This window comes from Mobula birostris, chromosome 29 (assembly GCF_030028105.1).
Source record: "Mobula birostris isolate sMobBir1 chromosome 29, sMobBir1.hap1, whole genome shotgun sequence".
Classification (NCBI taxonomy): Eukaryota; Metazoa; Chordata; class Chondrichthyes; order Myliobatiformes; family Myliobatidae; genus Mobula; species Mobula birostris.
In genome coordinates, this window is record NC_092398.1 from 27,580,023 (window position 1) to 27,590,685 (window position 10,663).

Genomic DNA, 10,663 nt, shown 5'->3' on the forward strand with positions numbered 1-10,663 from the left:
AATTTGCGGAATATGTCACTCAGGGATTTGGGATACAAATATATATTTTTTTTGTGTGTGGCTATGCTTGCTACCTTGTGTGCCTTCTGCTGCGCTCCTTAGCGCAGAGGAATGCTGTTTCGTTCGGCAGTATTCATGATAATTAGACTTGAACTTAACCTCTGACCTTTACACCTAGTTTCTAAACCAATGAAGGCGAGCATGCCACAGGCCTCATTTACCACCTTGACTAATTATTTTTTCCGCTTTCAGGGAGCAGCAGACTTGCACCCCGAGATCCCCCTGTACCTCCATGTCCACGAGGGCCCAGTCACTTCCTACCCTTGCACTGGACCTCCCAAAGTCCAACAACAAGCTGGATGGATTGGCTTGCCATGCCCAGTCGGGCCGAAGGGCCTCTTCTCAATGACGACTCCATGCCCATAAGACACAGGAGCAGAATTAGGCCATTCGGCCCGTTGAATATACTCCACCATTCCAGTATGGCTGATTTATTATCCCTCTCAACTCCATTCTCCACCCTTCTCCCCGTAACCTTTGATGTCCTTACCAATCAGGAACCCATCAACCTCCGCTTTAAACACACCCAATGACTCGGCCTCCACAGCCATCTGTGGTAATGAATTCCACAGATTCCCCACCCTCTGGCTAAAGGAATTCCTCCTCATCCATGTTCTAAAGGGACGTCCCTCTATTCTCGGTCTGTTCCCTCTGGTCCTGGACTCTCCCACTATAGGAAACACCCTCTCCATGTCCACCCTATCTCAGCCTTTCAATATTCAGTAGATTCCAATGATATTCTCTACCCCAACCCCCGCCAGGCCCACAGTCATCAAATGCTCCTCATACCTTAACCCTTTCATTCCCAGGATCATTCTGGATGAATCTGCATCTGCCATTCACCACATAATTTCCCCTTACGTTTGACTTCCAAGACACAACCCTTTGCACTTGTTCTAGAAGGCTGTCATTGTGAACATCTCCAATAACCTCCCCTAGTCCGACCATGCAGGCTCCTCAGACAGGAAAGCTCACCGCCTGGCCCCGTCGACCCGTCGCACTGGGATCAAGGACAGCTTCTATGCTGATGTTACACAGCACTCAAATCCCCGCCGCTGTCCGTGAGGAGTTTGTACGTTCTCCCCGTGACCGCGTGGGTTTCCTCCGGGTGCTCCCATTTCCTCCCACAGTCCAAAGGCGTACCAGTCAGTAGGTCAATTGGTCTTTGTAAATTGTCTCGCGATTAGGTGAGGGTTAAACCAGGGGTTGTGGGTGGCGCAGTCAAAGGGCTGGAAAAGCAGGTTCCGCATTGTATCTGAATCGATACATCCATCCGTGTGTAAATACTACTAAGGCATCCATTAGTCTTGCGAGACCATGGATCTACGCCTGGAAAGTCTTCACTCTCCAGAGCGCAGGCCTGGGCAAGGTTGTATGGAAGACCAGCAGTTGCCCATGCTGCAAGTCTCCCCTCTCCACGACACTGATGTTAAGGTAAGGGCATTAGGACCCATACAGCTTGGCACCAGTGTCGTCGCAGAGCAATGTGTGATTAAGTGCCTTGCTCAAGGACACAACACGTTCCCTCGGCTGGGGCTCGAACTCACGACCTTCAGGTCGCTAGTCCAATGCCTTAACCACTTGGCCACGTGCCCACACTATGTAAATAGATACATATGTAAATAAATGAAAGAATGGCTCCGCAATGCAATAATATCTTGACGTTACAATCTACCTTACACCTTATTGTCTACCTGCCCTGCACTTCCTCTGTAACTGTTACACTTCATTCTGCATTCTGCATCGTTACTGCTTTACCTCGATGCACTGTGTACTGATCTGATCTTCTGCGAGAGAAGATTTTCACTGTACCTTGATACAGGTGACAATATTAAACCAATCCCAAACCGGCCATCTCTTTGCCCATGTCTCCAATTGCTTGTTATACCGCTCAGTCCTTTGCCAATAAAGTTACTTTGAACTTTGAAACTGTGGTTGGTGAGCAAGATTACCAACGTACACATATACAACCCTGAGAATCATTTTCTTGTGGGCATACTCAATAAATCCAAAGTAGAATAACAACCAGAACAGAATCAATGATAGACCGCCCAACCTGGGCATTCAACCAGTGTGCAAAAGACAATAACTGCAGAAAAGCCAAAATAAATAAATAAACAATAAGTATCAGAACACGAGATGAGGAGCCTTTGGAAGTGAGTCTACAGGTTGTGGGAACATTTTAACGATGGGGCAAGTGAAGTTATCCCCTCTGGTTCAAGAGCCTGATGATCGAGGGGTAATAACTGTTCCTTTGTTGAGATGTAGTGTGGAATCGACCCTTCGAGCCGAGCTGCCCAAGAATTCCCCAATTCAACCCTAGCCTAATCACGGGACTGTGGGAGGAAACCAGAGCACCCGGAGGAAACCCACGCGGTCGCGGGGAGAACGTACAAACTCCTCTCAGACAGTGGCAGGAACTGGTACCGTAAAACGCCGTGCTAACCGCGCTTGGGTGGGGGGAGGGAGATGGAGGGAAGTGTTTGAGGGAGTGAGAAGGGATGGGGGATGGGGAGGGGGAGACAGGTGTGTGACAGGGGAGGGAGAAGGAATGGTGGAGGGGTTGAGGGAGACTATCGATATTTCGGGTCAAGACCCTGCGTCGGGAATGAAACACAAGAGGTTCTGTAGACGCTGGAAATCCAGAGCAATGCACACAAACTGGTGGAGGAACTCGGAAGGTCGGGCAGCGTCTACGGAGATGAATAAACAGTCGACGTTTCGGGCCGCGACCCTTCTCCAGGACTGGAAGGGGAGGAGGGAAGCAGCCAGAATAAGAAGGTGGGGGGGGGGGGAGAACGGGAGAGGAGGAGAAGCTGGAAGATGGCAGGTGAAACCAGGTGAGGGGGAAGGTAGGGAGAATGAAGTGAGAAGTGAGGGAGGGAGGGAGAATGAAGTGAGAAGTGAGGGAAGGTAGGGAGAATGAAGTGAGAAGTGAGGGGAGGTAGGGAGAATGAAGTGAGAAGCGAGGGGGAGGTAGGGAGAATGAAGTGAGAAATGAGAGAGGGAGGGAGAATGAAGTGAGAAGCGAGGGGAGGTAGGGAGAATGAAGTGAGCAGCGAGGGGGAGGTAGGGAGAATGAAGTGAGAAGTGAGGGAGGGAGGGAGAATGAAGTGAGAAGCGAGGGAGGTAGGGAGAATGAAGTGAGAAGTGAGGGGGAGGTAGGGAGAATGAAGTGAGGGGAGGTAGGGAGAATGAAGTGAGAAGTGAGAGAGGTAGGGAGAATGAAGTGAGAAGCAAGGGGATGGAGGGAGAATGAAGTGAGAAGTGGGGGGAGGGAGAATGAAGTGAGAAGCGAGGGAGGTAGGGAGAATGAAGTGAGAAGCGAGGGAGGTAGGGAGAATGAAGTGAGAAGCGAGGGAGGTAGGGAGAATGAAGTGAGAAGTGAGGGAGGGAGAATAAAGTGAGAAGTGAGGGAGGGAGAATGAAGTGAGAAGTGAGGGAGGGAGGGAGAATGAAGTGAGAAGTGAGGGAGGGAGGGAGAATGAAGTGAGAAGTGAGGGAGGGAGAATGAAGTGAGAAGCGAGGGGAGGGAGGGAGAATGAAGTGAGAAGTGAGGGAGGGAGAATGAAGTGAGAAGCGAGGGGAGGGAGGGAGAATGAAGTGAGAAGTGAGGGAGGGAGAATGAAGTGAGAAGCGGGGGAGGGAGAATGAAGTGAGAAGCGGGGGAGGGAGTGAGAATGAAGTGAGAAGCGGGGGAGGGAGAATGAAGTGAGAAGCGGGGGAGGGAGGGAGAATGAAGTGAGAAGTGAGGGAGGGAGAATGAAGTGAGAAGCGAGGGAGGGAGGGAGAATGAAGTGAGAAGCGGGGGAGGGAGGGAGAATGAAGTGAGAAGTGAGGGAGGGAGAATGAAGTGAGAAGCGGGGGAGGGAGGGAGAATGAAGTGAGAAGCGGGGGAGGGAGTGAGAATGAAGTGAGAAGCGGGGGAGGGAGAATGAAGTGAGAAGCGGGGGAGGGAGGGAGAATGAAGTGAGAAGTGAGGGAGGGAGAATGAAGTGAGAAGCGGGGGAGGGAGAATGAAGTGAGAAGTGAGGGAGGGAGAATGAAGTGAGAAGCGGGGGAGGGAGAATGAAGTGAGAAGCGGGGGAGGGAGTGAGAATGAAGTGAGAAGCGAGGGGAGGGAGGGAGAATGAAGTGAGAAGTGAGGGAGGGAGAATGAAGTGAGAAGCGGGGGAGGGAGAATGAAGTGAGAGGCGGGGGAGGGAGTGAGAATGAAGTGAGAAGCGGGGGAGGGAGAATGAAGTGAGAGGCGGGGGAGGGAGTGAGAATGAAGTGAGAAGCGGGGGAGGGAGAGGTGGAAAAGAGGTGAAGACTAATCCTTTGGGAAAAAGACCGTCTTCCCTCTTCCCGGCTCATGATTCCACCATCAGACGGACGCGCAACAACCCAAGTTTGTCCGGCTCTCTAACGTGCGCCGTGCCCGAAGCCGCCACCCACGGCAGAGCCGGTACCTACCGCTGCCTCTCCTCCTGCAGCAGCTCCTCCAGGGCGGCGAGTCCCCGCTGGTGGCGTTCAACCACGCCCAGCACGCTCAGCTCCAGGCTCCGCTGGGCGTCCCGCAGCGCGGCCAGCTCCTCCAGGACGGAGGGGGTCAGCAGGCTCTCCCGGTCGGTCAGCCAGCTGGAGTCGTTGCTGGCCTCGGCCGAGATGTCCTCGGGCCTCAGCCAGTCCGGGGTCTCGGCCTGGGGGCGGGGGCTGGAGCGGAGGGGCTCCGCGTCGCTGGTCACCTCCGAGCCCTCCCGCTGGGGCCGCGGGCTGTCCGGCCGCTCAGGCTGGGTCAGCAGCTGCGTCCTGGGCCCCGAGGCCTCCGGCCTCTCCGGCTCACCATCGGCGAGGGAGGGCAGTCTGGGGGTCCTGGGCTCCGTCTGCCCAAGGGGGGCGGCCTGGAGGGGCTGCGGATGAGGGAGAGGGGGAGGAGGGAGGGAGGTGTGTGACGGGAGGGAGAAGGAGTGGGGAGGAATTGAGGGAGAGGGGGAGGAGGGAGGTGTTTGAGGGAGGGAGAAGGAGTGGTGGACGGGGAGGGATTGAGGGAGGAGGGGTGGGGAGAGGTGTGTGACGGGAGGGAGGAGTGGGGGAGGGGTTGAGGAAGGGGATGAGGGAGGCATTTGAGGAGGGAGAAGGGGTGGGGAGGAATTGAGGGAGAGGAGGAGGAGGGAGGGAGGTGTGTGACAGGAGGGAGAAGGGGTGGGGAGGAATTGAGGGAGAAGAGGAGGAGGGAGAGAGGTGTGTGACAGGAGGGAGAAGGGGTGGGGAGGAATTGAGGGAGAGGAGGAGGAGGAGGGAGGGAGGTGTGTGACGGGAGGGAGGAGTGGGGAGGAATTGAGGCAGGGGAGGAGGGAGGGAGAAGGGATGGTGGATGGGAGGGATTGAGGGAGGAGGGGTGGGGGTGGGGAGAGGTGTGTGACAGGGGAGGGAGAAGGAGTGGGGGGGGTTGATGGAGGGAGGCATTTGAGGAGGGAGAAGGGGTGGGGACGGGGAGGGGGAGAGAGGTGAGTGACAGGAGGGAGAAGGGGTGGGGACGAATTGAAGGAGAGGGGAGGAGGGAGGGAGATGGAGGGACGTGAGTGACAGGAGGGAGAAGGAGTGGGGTTGAGCGAGGGAGATGGAGGGACGTGTTTGAGGGAGGGAGAAGGAGGAAGGTGTTTGAGGAAGGAGAAGAGGTGGGGGACAGGGAGGGATTGAGGGAGGGGAGAGAGGTGTGTGACAGGGGAGGGTGAAGGAGTGGGGGAGGGGTTGAGGGAGGGAGGTGTGTAACAGGAGGAAGGGATGGGGAGGGGTTGAGGGAGAGGGTGGGGAAGGAATAACGGTAAGGGTATTTTGGGTGGGCAGTAAGTTTAAAGGGGAAAGTATGAAGAGAGGAAGGGTTTGTGGGGTCGGTGTGTGGGCGGCAAGGATTTGATGGGCCGGGGTGGAAATGTCAGAAGGGAGGGAGGGGTGGGGAAGGGAGAGAGCAAGGTGGGTGCAGGGGTGGGGGGAGACGAAGGGGGAGGAGAGAGATCGAGAGAGAGAAAATGTCACCCTGGTCCTGATCCAATCTCCCACCCGGCCCGGCTCTCTGAACCCAGGGGGCTCCAGTCACTCGTGTGGGAGGGCCCGGTGAAACGTGGACCGTAACCAGTGACCAAAGCCCCAGCCTGAGAGAAATCCTGTTCCTCAGGGGATTGCCCCTCCACCTCACGGGAGGGTGGAGGACGAGATGGAGGGGGAGGAGTGCGACGATGAGGCTCGGTGGGATCTGCAGCATCGCGGAGGTTCGGGGGGCGGGGGTGGAGAGGAGGGCAGATGTTTTGGGGAGGGGGGAATTTGCCCCACAGCCCCCGCGATCTGAGGTTGGGACTAGTTGACGGGGGTGGGCGTGTCACCCCTCTCCCTGCCCCACAGACCCGGCCTTCTCCCCTCCAGCACCACCCATTGCTGAGAGCAGCCAACCTCTCCCCCTCGCCCCCCCACCTCCTCTCGTGGGATCCTGCTGTACCCAGCCCCTCCCCCATCCTGCGGGGAGTGGGGGAGGAGAGCAAAGGGTCTGTGTCCTATTTTCCCCCACCCACCCATCCAATGTGGGGTGAACCAGGTGACAGGGAACTGGGGCCCTCTTCTGGGGCAGTGGTGTGAACCCTTGGGTGCATGGAGACATCTGAGGATTGGGGGGAGGGAGGGAGAGGGGCAATAGCTGAGGGACCCTAATTCCTCCCTCTCTCTCTCTTTCTGTCCTAACCTACACTCGGGGAAGGTGATTAGGGACAGGGTCGGGTGCCACAGTGTAGTGGTTGGCACAACACTACTACGGGGCGGGACGTCAGAGTTCAATTCCGGCGCCATCCTGTGGAATATTGTGGCTTTCCTCCCAGTGCTCTGGTTACCTCCCACAGTCCAAAGGCATACTGGGTAGTTTAATTCATCATCATTATGTGCTGTGTCATATGACATCATCATTATGCGCCATGTCGTATGACGTGGGCGATCATGGTCTTTCTATGACCATGATTGTTCTTGGCAAATTTTTCTACAGAAGGGGTTTGCCGTTGTCTTCTTCTGGGCTAATGGGCTAATCTCTTCTGGTGTCAGTGGTCACATAACCAGGACTTGTGAACTGCACCGGCTGCTCGTACAACCATCCACCCCCTGCTCCCATGGCCTTACTTGACCCTGATCGGGGGGCTAAGCAGGTGCTACACCTTGCCCAAGGGTGACCTGCAGACTAGCGGAGGGAAGGAGCACCTTACACCTCCTTTGGCAGAGACGTATCTCCACCCTGCCACCCATGTAGGATAACTGGCCGTTATAAGATGTCCTGTGATTAGGTTGGGGTGAAACAGAGGTCATCAGGCCAGGGTAGCCCAAAGGGCGTATTCTGTGCTGTGTTGCTGAAATAAAAGGGTGCTCCCTGATTGCCCGGGGCGGAGGGAGGTATCTCCCATTCCTGACTAACCCCAAGCCCACTTCCCTGACAGGAAAAAGCCCCCTTCCAGCCACATACACCCTTACCTTCTTCTTCTTCGATGCCCTGCTGTGGAAGGTGAAGCGATGCCCGGGTTCAGTCCTGGGCTTGCCCTCGGCGGACAGGTCCTCCCCTTCCGCTGGACTCTCCACCTTGATGGAGACCTCGTCGTAGTGCTGCCGCGTGTTCCCCTGGGCAGCACTACCCCCGTCTGGCGGAGGGAGGAGGGAGCCTCGGTGGTCTCCCAGCCGGGGCCTCTCCTGCCCCGACCCCGCCAGCCCAGGGTCGGCAGGGGTCCCGGCCGCGGGGACGAGTCGCTGGCGGGCAGACTCACCGAGAGTCTCCTGGAAGCCGCGCTGGGAGAGGTTAGGGGTCAGGTGTCTTCTTGTTCCTTGGGACATCCTGGGACGGGGCGACGTGGTGTCCCGGCTAGGAGGGCGTCTTCTCCTCTGGGCTTCGTGCACTGCTGTCCACCTCTATCTCAACCTTCTGGGTCCCCAACAGGTTCTTCTCTCCCCTCTCCAGCACACGCTTGCTCATTGCTCAGGGGATAAGAGCAAGGTATCGATTCCCCTCCACTCCTCCTTCCCGTCCCGCTGAGAGCTGAGGATCAGATTTGGGATTGGATTATTAGTGTCACGTACTAAGATAGTGGCAGATCCTGCATTTTGGTCTACAGATCGTTGAGTTAGAACAGAGTAGAACAAATGACAGCTACAGAGAAGGTGCAGTGCAGGCCAACTATAAGGTGCAAGGTCACGATGAGGTAGATTGTGAGGTCAAATGTCCAATTTATCACACTAGGGTCTGATAACAGCGGGGTAGAACCTGCCCTTGAGCCTGAGGAATGTGCTCTCAGGCTTTCTGCCCGATGGGAGAGGGGGAGAAGTGAGCATTTGGAGAGGCATAATCTGATTAGGGATCGTCAACCTGGCTTTGTCAAGGGCAGGCCAAGCCTTATGAACCTGATTGAATCTTTGAGGATGTAACAAAACATACTGATGAAGACAGAGCAGTGGATGTAATGTATACTGATTTCACTAAGGCATTTGATAAGTTCCCCATGCGAGGCTCATTCAGAAAGTCATGGGATCCAAGGAGACCTTTACCTCACGTTCTTATTATTTATTGCTATTTATTTACATTTGCATTTGTGCAGTTTGTTGTCTTCTGCACTCTGGTTGATCTTTCATTGATCCTGTTGTAGTTACTACTCTATACTACTCTATAGACTGGCTGAGTATGCTCGCAGGAAGGATCCAGAATTGGCTTGCCCACAGAAGGCAAAGGGTGGCCGTAGATGGTTTGTATTCTGCGTGGAGGACTGTGACCAGCGATGTTCCGCGGGGATCTGATCTGGGACCCCTCCTCTTTGTGATTTTTATAAATGACCTGGATGAGGAAGTAGAGGGATGGGTGAGTAAGTTTGCTGATGACACAAAAGTTGTGAATAGTCTGAAGGGTTATCAATGGCTACAACGGGACATGGATAGGATGCAGAACTGGGCTGAGAAGTGGCAGATGGAGTTCAACCCAGATAAGTGTGAGATGTTTCATTCTGGTAGGTCAAATTTGAAGACAGAATATAATATTAATGGTAAGACTCTTGGTAGTGTGGAGGTTCAGTGAGATCTTGGAGTCCATGTCCATGGGACATTCAAAGCTGCTGCGCAGGCTTACAGTGTTGCTAAGAAGGCGTATGGTGTGATATCTTTCATCAACCGTGGGATTGAGTTCAATAGCCATGAAGTAATGTTGCAGCTATATAAGACCTTGGTTAGACCCCACTTGGAGTACTGTGTTCAGTTCTGGTCACCTCACTACAGGAAGGATGTGGATACTATAGTGAGAGTGCAGAGGAGATTTACAAGGATGTTGCCTGGATTGGGGAGCAGGCCTTATGAGAAGAGGTTGAGTGAACTTGGCCTTTTCTCCTTGGAGTGACAGAGGATGGGAGGTGACCTGATAGAGGTGTATAAGATGATGAGAGGCATTGATCGTGTGGAGAGCCAGAGGCTTTTTCCCAGGGCTGAAATGGCTAACATGAGGGGGCAGAGTTTTAAGGTGCTTGGAAGTAGGTCAGAGGGAAATTCTTCACACAGAGAGTGGTGGGTGTGTGGAACGCACTGCTGGCAGCGGCGGTGGAAGCGGATACAATAGGGTCTCTTAACAGTCTCTTAAATAGGGACAAGGAGCTTAGAAAAATAGAGGGCTGTGCGGTAGGAAATTCTAGGCGGTTTCTAGAGTAGGTTACATGGTCAGCACAACATTGTGGGCAGAAGGACCTGTAATGTGCTGTAGATTTCTATATTCTAATGTCCAGGGTGGGTTTTCATTTTGCTGGCTGCTTTACTGAGGCTGCAAGAAATGTAGACAGAGTCCACAGAGGGCAAACAGGAGGAATTCTGCAGATGCTGGAAATTCAAGCAACACGCATCAAAGTTGCTGGTGAATGCAGCAGGCCAGGCAGCATCTCTAGGAAGAGGTATAGTCGACGTTTCGGGCCGAGACCCTTCAACAGAACTAACTGAAGGAAGAGTTAGTAAGAGATTTGAAAGTGGGAGGGGGAGGGGAAGATCCAAAATGATAGGAGAAGACAGGAGGGGGAGGGATGGAGCCAAGAGCTGGACAGGTGATTGGCAAAAGGGATATGAGAGGATCATGGGACAGGAGGCCTAGCGAGAAGGAAAAGGGGGAGGGGGGGAACCCAGAGGATGGGCAAGGGGTATAGTCAGAGGGACAGAGGGAGAAAAAGGAGAGAGAGAAAGAATGTGTGTATATAAATAAATAACGGATGGGATACGAGGGGGAGGTGGGGCATTTAGTGGAAGTTAGAGAAGTCAATGTTCATGCCATCAGGTTGGAGGCTACCCAGACAGAATATAAAGTGTTGTTCCTCCAACCTGAGTGTGGCTTCATCTTCACAGTAGAGGAGGCCGTGGATAGACATATCAGAATGGGAATGGGATATGGAATTAAAATGTGTGGCCACTGGGAGATCCTGCTTTCTCTGGAGGACAGAGCGTAGGTGATCAGCAAAACAATCTCCCAGTCTGCATCGGGTCTCGCCAATTTATAGAAAGCCACATCAGGAGCACCAGATGCAGTATATCACCCCAGCCAACTCACAGGTGAAGTGTTGCCTCACCTGGAAGGACTGTCTGG

At 54.2% G+C, this 10,663-nt stretch overlaps 1 protein-coding gene across 1 annotated transcript in view; it reads right to left on the minus strand.

Moving 5' to 3' along the window:
- LOC140190172 (uncharacterized) overlaps nucleotides 1-7,899 on the minus strand; it is a 13,856-nt gene extending 5,957 nt beyond the window's left edge. Inside the window, exons 1-2 of the mRNA XM_072246683.1 lie at nucleotides 7,546-7,899; nucleotides 4,516-4,952 (exon numbers count right to left, since the gene is read on the minus strand). Of these exons, the coding sequence (XP_072102784.1) occupies nucleotides 4,516-4,952; nucleotides 7,546-7,899 (791 nt within the window). The remainder of the gene's footprint in view (nucleotides 1-4,515; nucleotides 4,953-7,545) is intronic.
- Nucleotides 7,900-10,663: the final 2,764 nt, after the last annotated feature.